Source organism: Lepidochelys kempii, chromosome 1 (genome assembly GCF_965140265.1).
Source record: "Lepidochelys kempii isolate rLepKem1 chromosome 1, rLepKem1.hap2, whole genome shotgun sequence".
NCBI classification, from domain to species: Eukaryota; Metazoa; Chordata; order Testudines; family Cheloniidae; genus Lepidochelys; species Lepidochelys kempii.
The window spans coordinates 205904261-205923677 of record NC_133256.1 but is presented as its reverse complement, the minus strand read 5'-3'; the positions used below and the strand labels follow the sequence as shown (position 1 = coordinate 205923677).

Genomic DNA, 19417 nt, shown 5'->3' with positions numbered 1-19417 from the left:
CTGTCCCTAAATCCAGTCCTGTAATACAGCTCTGCAAAGCAGCCCCTGAACTGTGTTTGTGCTGTCAGCTCTTTGGGGAAGGACTGGCATCGGCCCTGCGATATCCCAGCCATCCCGTGCCTGGGGTCTCCGGGGCATGGCTAATAACCATGGAGACGGATCTCCTGCTCGCCCGGCAGAGTTGCGCTGCCCTTGGCGCCCGGAGAAGCTAAGCCTGGGGAGGGGAGGCTGGTATCTGTGTGGGGACCCTGGGTGTCTCCCCAGGGCAAATGTCGCTCGCCTGCAGGGGCTGGCACAGTCAGTGTAATGTAGGATACTGCTTTGCGTAGCAATGTGCTACTTAGCGTGTACTGCGCATGCTCAGTTCATCTGCTGAAGCCACTGCCCTTCACCCTGCCCTTATACCCGAGGATTCTGCTGACTGCTGTGAAAGTAGAATGAATTATATTGAAATTATAATTCATTAAAGAAATGCTACTTGAAGGGTTTGTTGAAATATAGTTGTCAGGAAGAGAAACATTAAGGAGTGTGAGACAATGGGTCCTCAAACTAATTAACTTAGAGCTCCTACTGAGCTAGGAGATTGGTAAACTTTAGTATGCAAATAAGATATGTATGTAGATTTGTCAGTTTCTGCTTTCTTTTGTCTCTTATGTTAAATTGGCTTTGGCTTAGCTGTATAAATAGGTTATCTTGGGCCTCAGAGAGGGGCTCACATCTGGGTGCATTAGTAAGGCGCTTTGCTAATAAACAGAGTGGTCTGACAAATTATGTGAGTCCTGAATCTGACTTTGACAATTTGGAGGTTCCACCAAGATGGCAACCGTCTTCGCTGGGGCCATGTGACTCCTGACTGTTCTTAGGACGGCTGTGGCAAGCCGGCACCTGGGCATTTGGCCCAACCGGTCCTCCACCAGAACGGAAGGGTGCATGACCACAGTGAAGTCCACGCCATCGAACCTGTTGGTTCCCACTCTGTTCTGGTAGGGATCCCGGGATCTGACATCAGGAATCTGGTCAGGTAATTATTTCTGTGTTTTGTCCGGACTGAGCACTGTCTTGTCTCTGTGTCTATCCGTCCTCCCTGTGGTGTGTTTGAGTCTGGGCGCCGTCTCCGTCTGGGGATCGGCTGACCAAAGGGTTCCTGTCCCCACGCTCTGAATGAGTGAAATCTGCACAATCGCAGCCGCACCGCACCTTGGGTAAAACGCTTGGTGTGAAAGCAAGGGCGATTGAGGCAGTAGCCTGTGGGCTCCTTTTGTGTGTTGCACCGGGCATCGCTCTGATGAATGCGACTTTCCTTCTTGTGTGATTGGAGTGTAAAGTCCTCCTGTATGGGTAACCAGACATCTAAGTCGGGACAGTTCCCTAAAGGAACGCCGGCTCAGTTTATGTATTTTAGGAAGAGTCCGGACTCCTGTAAATTTCTGGAAAAATGGTCTAGGCCAAGGGGGTCAGGTAGAGTGACTACTACCAGCACTACGCTTCTGTCCCCAGAAGCCTTTACAACTATTCTGAGGGAAAATGGGCCCTTTTCCCACAGAAATGGTCTATAAGGGACTGCTGCAGGCAGCAGGCAGAGAGAGAATCTGATCAAAATTATTTGACTATTGGGTAATGTAATCAAAATCACTAAAGGATGTAAGGGGTTTCTACTGGAACTTAACTTGGCTGCTCCTGGTTGTGTCTAGTTGTACAAGATGGAAGTGTAATCGGGGTACAGTTGTGTAAAAGAGTAATCACAGCGCAAGGGATGTTAGGCAAAAGAGAATTTTGTGTGTGTGAATAGTGCTAAAATCTGAAGTTGTGTCTCCGCTATTACCTGAGAATAAACTTATAGCTTGGTACAGCAGAGAAACTATTGCAAACATAGTCTGTTGCACAAGAGGGGAAACTGAGGTACACCACCTCATGAATTTCATAAATGACCAGTGAGTGGGGTAATTCACTAGCCTGACTATAGAACAAAATAAGGACAGCCTGGAGGTAATTCTTCTGTTTTTCCTGCAATTAGCAAGGAAATTTGTAAAAGAAAGTGGTATTATTATTAAGCAATAATCTGTCCCCACCAGGGGGGTGGAAATTGTTTCTTTTGTTTTTCAGACACTCTACAAGCAAGCTGGCGCCAGCGGAAGAATAACTCAGAATACCATGGATCTATGTTTTGTGTTGTTTGTCTGTGGTGTTTGTCTTGTTGCTAGCATTGTTGTGTTTTAATGAACAGAAAACCTCATGACATGGGTGGGGGATGGCTTCAAAAGGCTGACCTTGGGGCGGGGGGGGAGATGTGTATGGGAATGCAAAAGGCTAACTCAGGAGAATCCCAAAATTCAGTGGCCACTGTTAGGATCTTGGGACAAAGACCGAGTAGACGTCCTAAAAGACAAACTCGGCCAACCTAAAACTAAATTGGCAAAAGGAGAGGTTGATTGTTTCATGCAGTGGTGGGAAGAGGCAAATCATAGGTGGACAGAATCAAAACTTGCCTCTCTCAAAGATTCTGGCTTCTATCCCACCAGATGCAACTCATTTTACTGTTATTGATCTGCTTTCTTTTCTTTTGTGCCCTGACTCCCAGTTCCTGTTTGCCTTTTCTTACAAGGGGCAACAGTACACATGGACCACGCTGCCCCAGGGGTATACTGAAAGCCCGTCATATTTTTCGAGACCTTGCTGACCTTGTTTTCCTGTCCAGGTCCACACTAGTCCAATATGTAGATTATCTACGCCTCTGTTCTCCTTCATTGTCTGCCTCTGAAACTGACTCTTTAGTGCTCCTTACTGCCCTAGCAAATAAGGGTCACAAAGCTTCTCGCTCTAAACTACAACTCTGTCAAGCTTCTGTCACATACCTCGGCTTTCTCCTCTCCCAGGGTTCCTGTGCACTTTCTCTCACCCTCATCCAAGCAATCCTTAGCTTTCCCTGACCCCGCTCCCCAAGCCAGGTCCAGAAGTTTTTAGGCATAGCTGGATTTTGCAGACAATGGATTCCCCCAATATGCCTCCCTTGCAAAACTTCTCCAGGAAGTCACTCGATTCTCTGTGCCTGACCCCATGCTGTGGCCCCCTGAGGCCAATTCTGCCTTTGTTTCCCTCAAACAGGGTTTGGCTTCTGCCCCTGCCTTAGGGCTGCCTGACTATTCTAAGCCTTTTACCCTTTTCTACCATGAACAATCTGGACGTGCGCTTGGAGTTCTCACTCAGATGCACGGAGAAAAGAACCGCCCAGTGGCTTATTTCTCTGCCACTTTAGACCCTGTTTCCCAAGGCTTACCCCCCGGCCTGTGTGCTGTGGCTGCTGCAGCACGCCTAGTCGAAATGTCTGATTCCCTTGTTCTCCGCTCTCCTCTTACCCTCCTGGTCCCTCACTGACCTCGCCTTGCTCCAAGACTCTGCCCCAGAAACCGAGAAAGAATCCTGGGTTGCCCAAGGTTGCTCTCTACATCCCAATTCTCTTTGGCGCTCGCCTACTGGCGCCATTGTAGCCCTCTTTTCACTCTACCCGTCTCTGGCCGCCCTGCTACACGGTGTTTCGCATGTCGGAAAGGAGGGGATGGTCTCTGCTGTAACTAAGACAGGATGGTGGGCCCCCCATTTTAGCTCTTTTGCAGCCCACCACTGTGCGACCTGTACCATTTCCAAAGCCATAATATTGGTAAACCTGAAAAAGTGGCCCAGGGGTTCCGGGGCCTGCCTCAAGCACCGTTCTTGCACAAATGCCTAAGTGTCAACAATATGAATTTATATTGGTTATGGTATGTTTATTCTCCGGTTGGACTGAAGCCTTTCCTTGTTGCAAGGCTGACTCACTGTCTGTTGCCAAATGTTTGTTAAATCATATTATGCCTGCCAAGGGAATTCCTGCTGTTCTGTCCAGTGATCGGGGTACACATTTTACTGGACAACTTGTTCAACACCTGGACCATATTATTGCATATCAAACACCTGTTGCACTGTCCCTACCACCCACAGAGTGCAGGTGCAGTTGAAAGATGAAATGGTGTACTGAAGAATAAGCTTGCTAAAATTTGTGACTCTACAGGATTAAGCTGGCCAGTAGCCTTACCATTAGCCCTTATGGACATGAGCTTCACTCCATCCCAAAGGCATAAATTAAGTCCCTTTGAAATTGTTATGGGACGCCCTATGCGAGCTATGACTACCATTACTCCCGTTCCAGATTTGAACTTGACTCACAATGCGCTCCTTCAGTATTGCAAGAGACTAATGCAAGCTGTAAGTCACTTCCATCCGCAGGTTCGAGCCGCCTGGCCCACGGAACCCACCTCCGACGCTTTCCACAACCTCGAGCCAGGTGACTGGGTCTACGTACGGCGCCATCATCGAAAGCACACCTTGGAGCCCCGCTGGAAGGGTCCTCATCAGGTACTGCTTACTACACAGACGGCTGTTAAACTATCTGGCATCGCAGTGTGGATACATGCTTCACAGTGTAAGAAGGCACCATCCCCAGAGAACCAATCATCACCTCAGGACAACACAGAGTCAATTTTGACTCCAGAAGAAGACGTAGAGGAACAGTCTGCAATACCTTACAATCTACGCTCTCGTAAGGGTTGCCAGAAGCAGACGCTGTTCCTCGGCTGCTGGTATCTTACAGTCTGGGGAGACACAATGACAATTATTTTATCCAGCAGCAGGTGTGGATAGCTCAGACCCTTAATATTTCTAATTGCTGGGTCTGCAGCCACATCCCAGCCCACTCTCAAACTGGTGTTCCTGTCCTGGCTATCCCACTCAAGTCCCCAGACCTCACTGGAGGGCCTCGTCCATTTAACAAAATATGGAACAGCAATGACAGTTGGGAAGCGGTGGGAATAAATGCATCTAAATGGATAAGTGTGGTGGAGGGAAAAGGTCATTGGTGTTGGGTGTGTAATGGGACAGGGCTGGATCTGGGGAAAAGCCGTTGCCTTCAGTATATTGTGGCCAATGGTGTATGGGATTATTCAAACAAAACTAAAAAGTGGCGGGCCAGGTATGGAGATATGAATTTTTTTCTCAACCTGGGATCAAACAGAGAAATCAATCTCATGTTCCCCCTACAGTAACCTTAGTGAAAACAATACAATCTTTCAATGTCATGCAAATAACACCACTCCACATAAGGAGAATTACCCTATACCCTTTGGGGGATACTACTCCTCCTTTGCAATCACCTATATGACAAATGGGTGCAACCGACCCTTCCTGGCCTTAATAGGCCATCACTGGGTGTGTGGGACCAGAGCTTATACCAAACTAACAGCTAATTGGTCAGGAACCTGTTATCCTGCCCGACTCTTCCCACAATTCCGAGTGCTAGGAACCTTCCCTCCAGAACGTCTCCACAATTTCAGGCAAAAAAGAAGGGGCTTAACAGATGTCCAATGGTATGTAAATAACATAAGCCCCTTAACCTGGGCTTATGGGAAGAGGCCATTGGAGGTTCCTTAATACCATTAGGGGGAGTAATACACCATACAAAAAGGCTCCTAAGGTTACAAGCAGTAGTTGAAATAATGGTAAATGAAACCGGAGAAAGTTTAAGAGCCCTGGCCAAAGAAACAGGGGCAATCTGACAGATGGCCCTCCAAAACCATCAGGCATTGGACATAGTGCTGGCGGCAAAAGGAGGGACTTGTGCTCTCACTGGAAAAGACTGCTGTGTGTATATACCAGACAACACCAATGAGGTAACAGATCGTGCTAGCCACTTAGAACAAATCGCATATCTTCCCCACCAAGAGCCAAGTTCTTTATGGAAGTGGCTAAGTAACCTTTTCAATTTCTCTGGCACAGGAAACTGGTTGTTTCGGAGAGCCCTAACTCTCCTGTTTGGAATCCTAATAATTTTTGTATGTTTTCAGTTACTTTCCTGTTGTATCCAAAATTGTGTCAGGCATGCTACACAGATAGCTGCCTCAAACCAGAGTGCTAATTTGATGATTTTAAATATCACTGATGAACAAGGAGATAAAGAACGCTTGATATGTGGAACCCAGTCATTGTTAGTCATTGCGTAGCTTGACCAAAAGATGGGATTGTGAAAGTAGAATGAATTATATTGAAATTATAGGTTTCAGAGTAACAGCCGTGTTAGTCTGTATTCGCAAAAAGAAAAGGAGTACTTGTGGCACCTTAGAGACCAACCAATTTATTTGAGCATGAGCTTTCGTGAGCTACAGCTCACTTCATCAGATGTATGCCGTGGAAACTGCAGCAGACTTTATATATACACAGAGAATATGAAAAAGTACCTCCTCCCACCCCATTGTCCAGCTGGTAATAGCTTATATAAAGTGATCATCAGGTGGGCCATTTCCAGCACAAATCCAGGTTTTCTCACCCTCCACCCCCCTCACCAGCAGGAGAGTGAATTTGTGTGGGGGGGTGGAGGGTGAGAAAACCTGGATTTGTGCTGGAAATGGCCCACCTGATGATCACTTTAGATAAGCTATTACCAGCTGGACAATGGGGTGGGAGGAGGTATTTTTTCATATTCTCTGTGTATATATAAAGTCTGCTGCAGTTTCCACGGCATACATCTGATGAAGTGAGCTGTAGCTCACGAAAGCTCATGCTCAAATAAATTGGTTGGTCTCTAAGGTGCCACAAGTACTCCTTTTCTTTATTGAAATTATAATTGATTAAAGAAATGCTACTTGAAGGGTTTGTTGAAATATAGTTGTCAGGAAGAGAAACATTAAGGAGTGTGAGACAATGGGTCCTCAAACTAATTAACTTAGAGCTCCTACTGAGCTAGGAGATTGGTAAACTTTAGTATGCAAATAAGATATGTATGTAGATTTGTCAGTTTCTGCTTTCTTTTGTCTCTTATGTTAAATTGGCTTTGGCTTAGCTGTATAAATAGGTTATCTTGGGCCTCAGAGAGGGGCTCACATCTGGGTGCATTAGCAAGGCGCTTTGCTAATAAACAGAGTAGTCTGACAAATTATGTGAGTCCTGAATCTGACTTTGACACTGCTTTTGACAGGGGTTAAAAAATGGCAAAGGGGGCGAATCGGAGGAGGGGGGTGGCCAGGGTCTGAGCAATGGGTGGAAATTTATTGGTCTGCAGGGGAGAGTGGGGGGTCAAGCAGCTGGAGGCAGGATTAGGAGAGGGGCTAAAGGGCAAAATCAGGGCTGTGGGGGGGGGGGAGGAGCAGGAGTTAAGCCCAGGAGTGAGGCGCTGGCAGAAGGTGACAGAGGGCAAAACCTGGCACAGGCAGTAACAGTTACCCCAGTGGGACTGAGATATCAGTGTTTGCCAAAATGGTGGGGGCCAAAGGGGCTTTTTTATTTTCCCTCTCACAGACAGCATCTCTCAGCATCAGCTTCCCAGGGCTGGGTTCTTAAAGTCACAGGCATCCCAATGCCTAGTCAATGCATCTCCTCTTTGTCTGATCTAACCTACTGAGGCTATGTCTACACTACAAATTTCAAAGCGCTGTCATGGGTACCAGTGCTCCTGGTAATCCACCTCGACGAGGAGATTAGCTCTGAGCACTGGGATCCGAGCCTGTCCACACTAGCGCTTTAAAGCGTTCAAACTTGCACTCAGGAGCGGGGGTGACTTTTCACACCCCTGAGCCAGCAAGTTAGAGCGCTTTAACTTGCCAGTGTAGATAATCCCTGAGACTTAATTCAGTGAAACATTTTACATATATCCCCTCAGAAACAAAGAATCCCTTAGCACTGTATCTGAATGCATAGAGTCTCCAAGCAGTTTCCCAAGCTGGAATTCCCTGAATTTTTAATTCTAATTTTTTCTTCTCATTTTTAGAGCAGACGTTTATTCTGTTGGATCATCTGACTTCCACTCTGACTGAATTTCTGGCCTATTGTCAAAACTTTGTTTTGAGTCAATCCACCAATGGTGTAAATATTGGCCATCAGACCAATAGTCTGCCTAATCTAGTATCCTGTCTTGTGACCGTGGCCAATGCCAGGTGCTTCTAAGGGAATGATCAGACCAGGGAATGACTCATTGAACCATCCCATTGTCCACTCCCAGCATCTGGCAGTCAAAGAACAGTTTAGGGACATGCAGAGCATGGCCCTGCATCCCAGATTATTGTGACGAAGTGGGAATTTTCTTAACGTTTCCTCTGAATACTGTAGGGGTGCCTCAATTTCCCCTTGTGGGGGCAATTGCTGTGAGGGCAATTGCTGTAGACCTAACCCACTCCCATTTCTGCAGCTCCATCTATGCATTATATGCAAAGGCTGTAACGCAAGAGGCCTATAGGCCTGTATCTTGTAAGACTTGGCTTGAGCTAAAGCATTGATGTATACTAGGCTGTGGCACTTGACACAAATAATGGACTAGGCCAATTTCCAACTAAATAAGAACCAAAGGGCCTCTGAAAAGTCCCTAGCTGTCCCTGGTATGCACCCTCCAAAAAGTCCCTAGTCAAAATGCTGCCACAGCAAACTGCAGATCTTGATAATGACAAGGTGTGTCAGTACTGTGCTAATTATGAAGCTGTTTTTCTATTTTCCTTATAAGGCTTTATTAATAATGCTTGAGTGGTGGAAAATTACTAATCAGTTTGGCTTGAACATGACCTATATAAGACTGGTGTTATAGGGGCAGGGCAGAGAGAAATCAGGCTGGCACCTGCGAGTGACCATCTCTGACTCTCTCTCCCTGCATGCTTGTACTCAGTAAAAGGCCTCAGACTGTTTGAACCAAACAGAGGGTGTGACTCGTTTTCCACAACACCCTATGCATTTCTTAAGTCTCTAGGTAGTGGGATAAGGGGGTGTAATTATTGCAGAGCAAAGGGCCAGTGTACATAAATGGCCGACACTCTGTCTCCTGACAACTGATGGCCTGGGCCCTTCCCCCCTGCAAGGTGATAGCTAAAGGGGTTGGAGAACAAAGGAATCAGGTGACCTCCTGGCCCAGGAAAGGGACAAAGCCCAGAGGAGGAGGGGCTGGAGAGTGGGTCAGTTTGGGCCTGGCTGGGGACAAGGAGAGAAGTGCAGATGTGGTTGTCTGGCTCACTGCCCTCCAAAATGGACCCGACTGAGGGGTCCTGTTCTCTGTACCTACAAGCTCTATTTTAGACTGTGTTCCTGTCATCTGATAAACCTCTGTTTTACTGGCTGGCTGAGAGTCACGTCTGACCGTGAAGTTGGGGTGCAGGACCCCCTGGCTTCCCCAGGACCCTACCTGGGCAGACTCGCTGTGGGAAGCGCACGGAGGGGCAGAGGATGCTGAATGCTCCAAGGTCAGACCAAGGAAGGTGGAAGCCATGTGAGCTTCTTGCCCTGAAGACAGTCTGCTCACAGAAAGGAGACTTCACCAGAGTCCTGACTGGCTTCATAGGGAGCAGTTCCAGAGCATCGCCCGGGGACTCCGTGACAATTGTCTTGGCTAATAGCCAAACTACTTATCCTGAGGGACTGATCTAATTCTTTGTTCAACCCATTCATAGTTTTTCCTTTCAATGATGAACACACATCTACAACCCCAAGATACCTTTATGACCCCCAGAATTCTAAATTCATGAGTTATACACCCTCCAGTTAAGAAACTTTAATAAAGAAATTATATCTATTTTTGTGCCTCTTTGTTCCTGAGCCTGTAGGGTGCAGTAAGACCAGTTCCAATGCCTTGAGCCTAAACACCTGAATGAATCTTAGTCTACCCTCATACTGTTCCTGTTTCCTCTCCCAAACATTTCATATACCTAAGGCCATATCTACACTTTAAGTGTGGGTTAACTCAAGTTATGTCAGCATAGAGTCACTACGGTTACTATGGGACCCGTGTGCATGCCTCCTGGAGTCCTTGCCTCAGCAGTCAGGGTACTCACCAGAAGCACTTGTATAGATTCAGAGTGAGGTGCACCATGAATAGATATCCCACTGTCCACCCACTGTATTTTGGGACGCTTTGGTTTTGCAGTAGATGCTGGGTACCAAACAGGTCAGACAGGGGTGGTTGTGGCCATGGGATCAAACTTCTTATAATGCATTGTTAACTATCCACCAATTTTATATGTATCCCATACATAAACGTATACATAATGTTTACACCTTTTTTTCTAAACCCACTAACCTGCCTGGCCCTTCTCACTGTCTGCCATCTCACACAGAATCATGGAGCTTGCATGGCTCGGCACTGTTGTCATGAGCGTTTTCACCCAAAGGTGCATGCTCCTTTAGTATTTGCAGATCAGCAAACATACATGTGGGGTCTCAAACACGCGGCCCGGGGGGTTCTTTTGTGCGGCCCGCCAAGCTCCCACATGCCCCAACTCCCGCGCGCCCCTCTGCCTACCCCCTGGCACCACGAGCCCCTCGCCGCTCCCTGAAGCAGCCGGTACCATGCCCCTGCGGCCCTGGAGGGAGGGGGGAAAGAGGGCTCCATGCGTTACTCTCGCTTCCAGGCACCGCCCCTGCAGCTCCCATTGGCTGGGAACAGGGAACCGCGGCAAATGGGAGCTTCGGGGGAGGTACCTGGAGGAGCAGCAGCAAGAGCAGCACATGGAGCCGTGTGCCACCGCCCCCTCCCCCTCCCCCTCCCCGGGATGTGGTTCTGGCTGCTTCCTGGAGCGGAGCAGAGTGGGGTGGGGCCAGGGGCCAGCAGGCAGCGAGCCTGCCCTGGCCCCGGTGCATGCCACTGCCACCCCAGAACCACTCTAGGTAAGCAGCGCTGGGCTGGAGCCCACATCTTAGGCTGCACTCTGCACCCCAACTCCCTGCCCTGAGCCCCCGATGCACCCCACACCCCACCTGCACCCCAACTCCCTGCCCTGAGCCCCCTGCCACACCCTGCACCCCGACCCCCTGCTGCACCCCATACCCCAATTCCCTGCCCTGAGCCCCTGCCGTACCCTGCACACCTCCTGCACCTCAACTCCCTGCCCTCAGCCCCCACCACACCCCACACCCCTCCTGCTCCCCCTGGAGGCAAGGAGGGGGCAGGGTTGGGGTGGGGACTTCGGGGAAGGGGTGGGAAGAGGTGGGGTGGGAAGAGGTGGGGCCTTATGGAAGGGGTGGAGTGGGAGAGGGGCCAGGGGCAGCAAGGGTGGGGTGTCAGTGATGCGGCCCTTGGGCCAATGCACTAGTCCTCATGTGGCCCTCATGGTCATTTGAGTTTGACACCCCTGCTCTACATTCTTTATGAAAATATGCTTATGATACGGATATGACATAGCTAATATATACTTTATGCAAGATGGGTGATGTGGGGTATCATTGCAAAACTTAAGACCTATTGACTATGTTTATCCAACCAATATGCATGTAATGTTTGTATCTGAGGCTAGAAATATTGACCATGTCTCTGTATCTCAAATGTGCTCTGTTGGATGAGGCCAGACAATGTTAGTGGCTTATTGAAGGAACACACAAACACATTACCCCAGGAACTGTGTGCAATAGAAACCTCTGAACAATAGTGCTATACAATGGGGACTGCTCAACCAAGATCCGATACCTCTACATAGTGGCTGTTTGACCCAGGTCACAGAAAAAGAGCCTTCCGGAAAGTGGGGGAAAGAAAGAAAAGGTGGACAATGGACAGCCTACAAGAACAACTGGAAACACCTGAGGTACAAAGACTGAACAGTGAGAAGTGATTGTCTTCCCATCATCCAGATTGCTGGGACAGACACTTCAGCTCAGCTCAGCATGCTGAGAACAAGAAGGATCTGACATTGTCACCCACTGAAGAATAGTCCAGATGAGCCTATTGGCCTCCTGTTGCATCAGCTTCTGGACATGGTTAACCCTCCCCCCGGTCCTCCAGGCTCACCTCTGCCAACAGGACAGTGGAGGCCATGCATTTGCCCTCCTGGCTGGCCTGGAGGCTGGACAGGAGGAGCCACGGGATGCTCTTCAGGGCCTGCTTTGGGTGGATCACCATGGCCCTGGGAGAGAACAAGAGCTTGTGTTTATGTGTGCATGACAACCCTGCACATGCCGGAATCCAGCCTGGTCCCAGCCACTCCCTCTCATCTCTGCCCCACTAGGCTCCAGAGCGAGCACGTGACTTCTCCAGCCCTTGTCCTCACCTGCTAAGGAGAGCGAACCCCTCGGGCTGGGCCTCCTCTAGCAACTGCCAGCCTCGCTCCTGGTCCGTGAGCTCCACAACTGGCTGACTGCCCCTGAGGTGCAGCACCCATGCCAGGGCCTGCACGGCCATGCTGGGAAGAGAAGGACAGGACTCCCTTGATGCAGCACTGAAGGGATCAGGGTGAGAATAGAAGCTGCTCCACTTCTGCCTTTGGTTCCCCCGCCGCCAACTGTGAGGTGGGGGAGGGGGGGCGAGTGTCTGCAGATGTGACCTACACTCTCCTCCAAAGATGTGAAAATTGCCCCCCACCCCAGGAAACTGACCCTGGGGAGAAAAGTACATACAGTGCCCCCCTGAACACCCTGCTGCCCTGAGCCCTGCCCCCATGAGCTGCCCACTCTGAGGAGCTCTCTGGCTCCCTGAGTATCCGGGGGGAGCTCTGCCCGCTCCTAAGCGTGAGAAGCCTGGCTGATCTGAACTCTTGGTCCCCCGAAGGCGTCAGGGGTCCCTGGACAACAAAGGGTCCAAGCAGGAAGCTTCCCCCAACTAGGGGCTAGCACAGACACTGCGTGGGTGCTGGGATCCATCAGCCCCACACATTACCTGTGGGGACTGGCGTCACTGGACAAGTCCTGCTGGGCTCCCGAGAGGTGCCGTGCCAGGGAGCAGGCGATGGCGAGAAAGCAAGAGGTGAACAGGTCGTCCTCGAGTCCATCCAGCGTGTCTGCTTGCCCCAGGGCCCCGACCAGCTCCCACAGGCTGCGTGTGGTCTGGAAGGGAACAAGATACAGTCAGAAGACCATGACCGTGTGCAGAATGCAGCCGGGAAAGAGGGCTGAATGCCAGCACTGGGAACTTACTGCCGGGGGGCAGCTGGGCTGGCTGGCAGCAGCTCCTGTCCTGGGTCTGTTTAGCATTAGCCCGGCCCTTCTCCGGACTGTCATACAGCAGGATGTGCAGTACCTCCCTGATCAGCGTGGGGTCTGCACCTAGGAATCTCTAGATGGCCTTGGCCTGGCTGTGACGGACAGAGGAATGGCAGGTAAGGAATTAACACAGAGGACGGGCCCAGTTGGTACACACCGGGGATGATGCCCTCCGAGGGGTGACGGGCCAGAAGCAGCAGATTGAGACTGCTCATGGCTGACCTCAAGGCCTTTCAGGCACTGGCCAGTCCTAAGGGGTTCATACCCTCCTGCCTGGGCACTGCCAGGGGATGCTGTGTCACAGCAAGGGATGGGCGGAGATGGCCAGACTCACTTCTCCCAGCTGGGGGGCCCCCTCCCTCCCTTGCTGCCTTCTCCTGATGGGAACCAGAGGGGCTGGGGTTAGAACCCCCATGGGGGAAAGCAGTGACTCCAGGCTCAGGGGTGGGGGCTGGTGTGCAGAGGTGCTAGGGCTTGGTGCTGGGCTGGATCTCCTGAGCTGGGGGGGGCACAGAGTGGGGACTGCGGGCAAGGAGAACAGGAGCTCCTTCCCCATGGGGCAGGGGGTTCAGGAGGAACAAGGCTCCAGTTCTGGCCACGCCATGGCTCTGGGGTGGGGGATTTGGAGAAGGCTGTAAAATGGGTACTGTGCTTGTCAGCTCTGGGCAGGATGCAGGGAAGGCGCTGCTGGCCCGGGGGAACCTGGCAGGCTGGTGAATCGGAGAAGACCAGCCTCTAGGGGTGGGATGAGGCGTCTAAAAGCGTGCGGCAATGGGGAAAGATACCAGGCTGGGATTTTGGGGCAGAAGAGGGCATTTCCCAGCTCGGGGAAGTGGGTGCCCCTGCGGGGACATGCTCAGTGTAGGGTCATCTGTGGGGGCGATGCAGTTAGGCTGGCCCCTCTCCTGCCTCAGCCTGGAGGGATGCCCTGCTGGGAGCAGGGGACCATGTTGACAGAGGGGGTGACCCTGCTCACATGGGGTCTCTCCTGGTCTGTGTTGTGATGGGGCCCTGAAAGACTGTTCTGGCCTCCAGCCAGCCAAGCCATTGCACAGCCGAACCAGGAGGGGGTGGACTGGTTAGCACAGAACGCAGTGGGGGTGGGTGACAACTGTGTTAGGAATAGCTCAGCTGGCAGAGCCCTGAGCCAGGGGTCCCAGAGCACACAGAGCCCTCCAAGGGACAGGGAGGCTAATGGTGACAGCATGCCAGGACAGGGCTGTTCCCTAGGGGGCCTGTGTGCAAGGGGAGGATCTGTGCTGCGTGTAACCATGGTGCTGTGGAGTGACCCCATTAAGGGGGGGCTCGGAGGCTGAAGGGGGGTGTTCTATCCTTTCCCTGGGGCCAGCGCTCACTGCTCATGAGGCCAGGGCATCTGCAGGAGGATGCTGACCACCGCCTCGGTGTGCTGTCTCTTGTCCCTTCACTCAGCTGCCCCCGCCCCAGGGTGGGCACAGTGTGTAGGAAAGAGCTGCGTGAAGATCCTGCACATGCGGAGGCAAAGCAGAGGCTGAGACTCTACCCCCTCCGTGGCAGGCAAGGGCCAGGAGGAGCTGGGCAGGCTCAGAAACAAGTCAGCCGTCACATGGCCCGGCAGAGGCCATGGATAAACTCTCCTAGCAAGTAACTGAGCTGAGGGAGGTTTGGTACCTTGAAACCCCCACCCTGATCCAGCTCCGTAGCACTAAGGGTCCAATCCCGCTGCCCAGTGACACCCCACCACCTTGGATATCCCGGCGGTACCTCCCCTTGTGACAGCACGCCCGGGCTGCTTCAGCACCAGAGTGGGACCTCAGCATCCGGGATGCATTTCCATCCTCTACATCAATCCGTGTCCACTGGGCAAAGAGTCAATGAACACGGGGGACCCCACTGCGGGCGCTGTTTCCCCCACTGCGGGATGAGTCTGGAGACCGGGCACATTTCCCAGAGAGTGAGCCGGGCAAGCCAGACTCCTGGGATCAATGCCTGGAAATGATTACAGGGCTGTGCCCAGCAACTGCCCTGCAGACAGGGCATGGATGGGTCCCATTGATCAATGATGGTGAGAAGGGAAGTCTCCTCTCCACATCCTCCCTTGCGCCCCAGGAATTCTAGGCATGGGGCAAGATGGAGCTTCCCGAGATGGCCAATGCCGAGCCATTACTTGGCCTTGTAGCTCTGATTCTCTCTCTCTCAGCACTGCCTCCATGATGCCCGCCAGCTGGTCAGCACACTCCACCTTCTCCAGGAGGGTGAAGCTGAAGGGCATGAGGTCACACGACGGCAGGTGCTTCGTGATGAGCTGCAGGGAAAGGCACAGGCTGAGTGTGAGCAATGAGCCCCAGCCCGGGGAGGTGGGTTTGCTCTTCGGGGAATGGGGACAGAGGCACTGGCGGCCTGCGCGCAGGGCTGTGTGAGTGGGCATTGGAGCCCATACCCAGGAATTTCCATCTGCCAGCTCCTCATCGAGGGAAGGAGAGAATAACACCCCCTTTCCCATGTGTGTGTCTGTCTCTCCAGCCACAGTCTTTTACTCACCTTAGGAACATGGGCAGGGCTCTCTGCAGCTGGCATCCTTCTGCGTCTTGCTCAGCACGGTCGCCACCACCCCTGTCTGGGTGTACACGACGGCTGCACAAGAAACCAGCAGTGCTCAGGCAGAGCTCTCGGGGCCGGATTCTTCCCCCTCCCCGTCAAGCCAGGTCAGAGGTGCCAAAGAGCCAGACTCCGGCCGCAGCTGGGAACGACCAGCTAAGGTGAGCTCTCAGCTGGCTCCTGGGCCAACTGCCCACCTATCACCCTGATGTAGGTGGTGTGTTTGGGCTGGGGTGGGATCAGGAGAGGTCCCAGATGGTTCCAGGCACCTGGTGAAGGGCAGATGCCAGGTCAGCCCGGTAAGTACCAACCCACTTTTACGCTGTGTCCCTCTGGTCAGGGATGGGATGAAAGCACCATGTTCTCTCTGCAGCCCTGCTCGCTAGGTAATGGCCGGGGCTGTGAAGTGGTGACTGCTTCCGCTCCATCTTACCTTTGCAAGGCATGAAGAGCCAGTAGACAGCCTGAGATGCCCAGTATCTGGTGGCCCCCTGAACATTGAAGGCCTGGCTTGTCAGCAGCCTGGCCATGTAGCCCTGCTCTGCCATGGGTTTCAGGTCCTAATGGGTCACCGAACAGAAAATCAGGGCATGGGTTGGGGCAAGCCCAGCTCTGTCTGTGTCACCCCCCCCCCCCCCCGTGAGTGCTGTGGGGGGGCAGCAGGGTCTATGCTGCTCACCTTGGTGATGGCTTTGAAGCGATAGAACATGAAGAGACCGGCGCTGGCTCTCACAGCTCGGCTCCTCTCCTGGGCCCAGGGAGAGCAGATCCACGGCTGCAAGTGCTGGGGAGCAGGGAGAAAGCCGTGTGAGCGGCAGCAATGCCGGGGTGACCCCCAGAACCTGCTTCCTGCCCCAGCAGGGAGAGGACATGGAGCATTTAACCCCTTCTCCTCCGCTTCCGGACACTGGAACTCAGCGCTCCTCTCCTGTCTGGGGGGCATTGGGACAGGTCTGAGGGTTTTGGGCTCAGCGCTTTGAGGATTCTCCCCATTGATCCTGTGGGCTCTCGGGGCTGTTTCTTTCAGGGGCACAGGGGTGCCAGCCCAAATTTAGGAGGCCAAAGTGACACCCCCTGGAGCAGGACTAGGATTGTCTTGCTTGATCCCAGGGTCAGGTGTATGCTCCGTGGGGACTGGCTAGTTCACAGCAGCTGGGAGGCCTGCTCAGCCCCCTCGGGATCAATTGGAGCCTTCCCTCTGGTGGTTCGGATAGAACCTGAACACCCGGCCCATCCCCAGATGGTCAATGCGAATGGGCCCCTCCCCCTCTCTATCATACCAGAAACAGACGCAGTAGCGTTGTGGGGGTCAAGTGCAGCTCCAGGAACGTCTGCAGCACAAGATCCAGGCCATCCCAGGGCAGTTGTTGGAGAGACTGCAGCAGAGAGAAGCAGGGAAGTAAATAGCAAGGGAGGTGGGGTGCACGAGGCAGAGGAATGAGTGGATCCCCCATCTGGAGCCAGGTGCTGTTACTATTCGCGGTCCCTTCACCCAGGTGATACTGATCCCCCTGCACATAGACATGGGTCTCACCTGGACCACAGGCTGCCCTTCCCCAAAGAATCCTTCCTCCCACCTGGGCTCCCCAACACATGTACTGAGCAGGGCTCTGGAGGGAAGGCCTCCTTCCTCCCCTTCTGGAGGGGTCCCAGCTGCCCCCCAACACCCCGCTGGCTTGCCAAGGGCTGAGCTGGTCATCCCCACTCCAGCCAATCTCTGTTTCTGTGGCAGGGCAAGTCATGGCCTGGCCATGTGGCTGTCCCGAATCCATGCTTTGCTCACTCTGCATCAAATGCTATTTAATGCTCTGGCCCAGATCCTCGGCTGGTGTAAACTGGGTGTAGGTTGTAGCTCCCTGTGCCAAGAATCCAGGGTAATTCTGTACAGTCTCACAGACATTCACTGCTACAGCTGTCCTCCCTGCCAACCCAACTGCAGAGTTAACTGCATAGCCACTTGTCACCCGCCCTTTGGAAAATAAACCGAGGGACTGGATTCGGCTGGACACGGAGCTCTCTGCATCAGGCCAGGGTCCAGCTCCTCAGCAGGGGGTGGCTGAGTTTCCCAGCCACGGAGGCAGGTGGAAGCTGCAGCTTTGTCCTGGCCTCACTAACCTCTGCCCGGATAGCAGAGCTTCGTGCCACCTCAGTCCCGCTCAGCTTCGCCAGGGCTGGGCGCTGAATCATGGTGCTGGCGATACAAGGGCTGATGGTCTCAGCCTCCTGTTCCTTAGACAGGCGAGGCTTGAATTTCCTGATTGGAAGGAATGGAGCAGATGGGGGCATTAGAACGGAGACAGGTCCTGGCATGAGTCAGGTTGGGTTTGATGGCACGAGGGACAGCTCCCTCCCTAAGCAGCAGAGCTCCCGGGGGCATCTCCAGCAGAGCCACCGCCTAGAGAATGGTCCTGTCTGGAGGCGCCTATGCCCCCTGGGCCCAGCCGGCAGGGGCTCTGCGGCTGCACCCATTCACAGCACTCCATGCTGACAGGAGGGGCTGCCTCTTACCAGGCAATACGCAGAGATGGAGACTGGATAAAGTGACCTGGAGGCCAAGGAGGATATGGCCCATTAGTGAGCCACCAGGGAGGAGCATCCTCCGGTTCTTATTGCAGCTTGTCCCACCCCCACTTCCTCTCCCTCCATCTGCCCCTCCCTGGCTGCTGGGCTCTGCAGGTGAGTCAGGCCCCAGGGACATACCCTAAGTATGAGATGGCCAGCAGGGCATGCTGGTGATGGGGCTCTGCAGCCGAGCCAGGTCCTTGCCTCTGAGGATCTCCTGCAGCACAAAGCAGAGAGTCAAAGGCAAGAGAATTTGGGGGAGCCCAGTTACTCAGCAAGATGTGGAATCTCCAAATGCTGTTTGATGCCTACACCGACCCTCAGCCCCAGCGTGCAGTGGACTGGGGCATGGAGCTGGGAAGATGGCCTGGGAGCGGCCACATAGCCAGAATGCAGGGGACATTCACAAGAGCCCCTATTTTGCCATTCCTGACGGCACATCTGGAAACTTCAACATCTGCCATGGAGTAGGGAAGGGGTATCTGGGCAGAAGCAGTTTTGTGACGGGGAGCATTAGAGTCCTGAACAGCTGAGGTGTGATGTTACTGACATGAACTGGGACTGTATAGATCATTGTTGCAACCAAAGTCCTGTAGTGGCACCAAATCTTGTATAAAGGGGGTCAAATAGGGCGTCTAAGACAAGGTTATGGTTTGCTGGTTATAAATTAGCAATAATCATGCCTCTGTTCAACCTCACAGACTATGATACTAGTTATGGTTATGCTATCTGTATATGTGTATCATTTTTGTAGTTGAAGTTATGAATATTGGCTCTATACTGTCTGTATTTCAAACTTCTATGCTTCTGGGTGACACCCCAGACAAGTTGGTGTCAGCTCTGCCTAGCCTGCTTGATGGCCCATTAAGGACCATCAGCTATGCAACTGACCCATTGAGAGAAGGCAGATATGCCTTGGGACTCAGCAAAGTATGCAGGGACTTGCCCATGTGACTCCAAACTCCATTTTGCTGTAATTTTCCACAGTAAGAACAAAGAGGTGTTCTTACACCTGGAAAAGACTATAAAAGGCTGATGCCTCTCCTCCATCTTGTCTTCAATCCTGCTTCTTTCCTCTGGAGCGACTTTGCTACAAACGGAAGCTCTACACAAAGGACTGATGACCCATCCCAGCTGGGTTTGTACTCCAGAGACTTGATTTGAACCTGCAATTTATTCTATCACTGCTACAAGACTAAACCAAGAACTTTGCCATTACTGTATGTAATTGATTCCATTTAACCAATTCTAGTGGTCATCTGTATCTTTTTCCTTTTATGAATAAACCTTTAGATTTTAGATTCTAAAGAATTGCCAG

The 19417-nt window shown here is 52.2% G+C and overlaps 1 protein-coding gene across 6 annotated transcripts in view; it reads left to right on the top strand.

Moving 5' to 3' along the window:
• Positions 1–6103, top strand: part of SPICE1 (spindle and centriole associated protein 1) — a 57493-nt gene extending 51390 nt beyond the window's left edge. For 5 of the 6 annotated variants that reach the window (XM_073310001.1, XM_073309992.1, XM_073310058.1 and 2 more), the window contains one exon: positions 2073–6103. In XM_073310001.1, the coding sequence (XP_073166102.1) occupies positions 2073–2201 (129 nt within the window). In that variant the 3' untranslated portion in view covers positions 2202–6103. The remainder of the gene's footprint in view (positions 1–2072) is intronic. The other variant, XM_073310049.1, reaches the window with a different exon arrangement.
• Positions 6104–19417: the final 13314 nt, after the last annotated feature.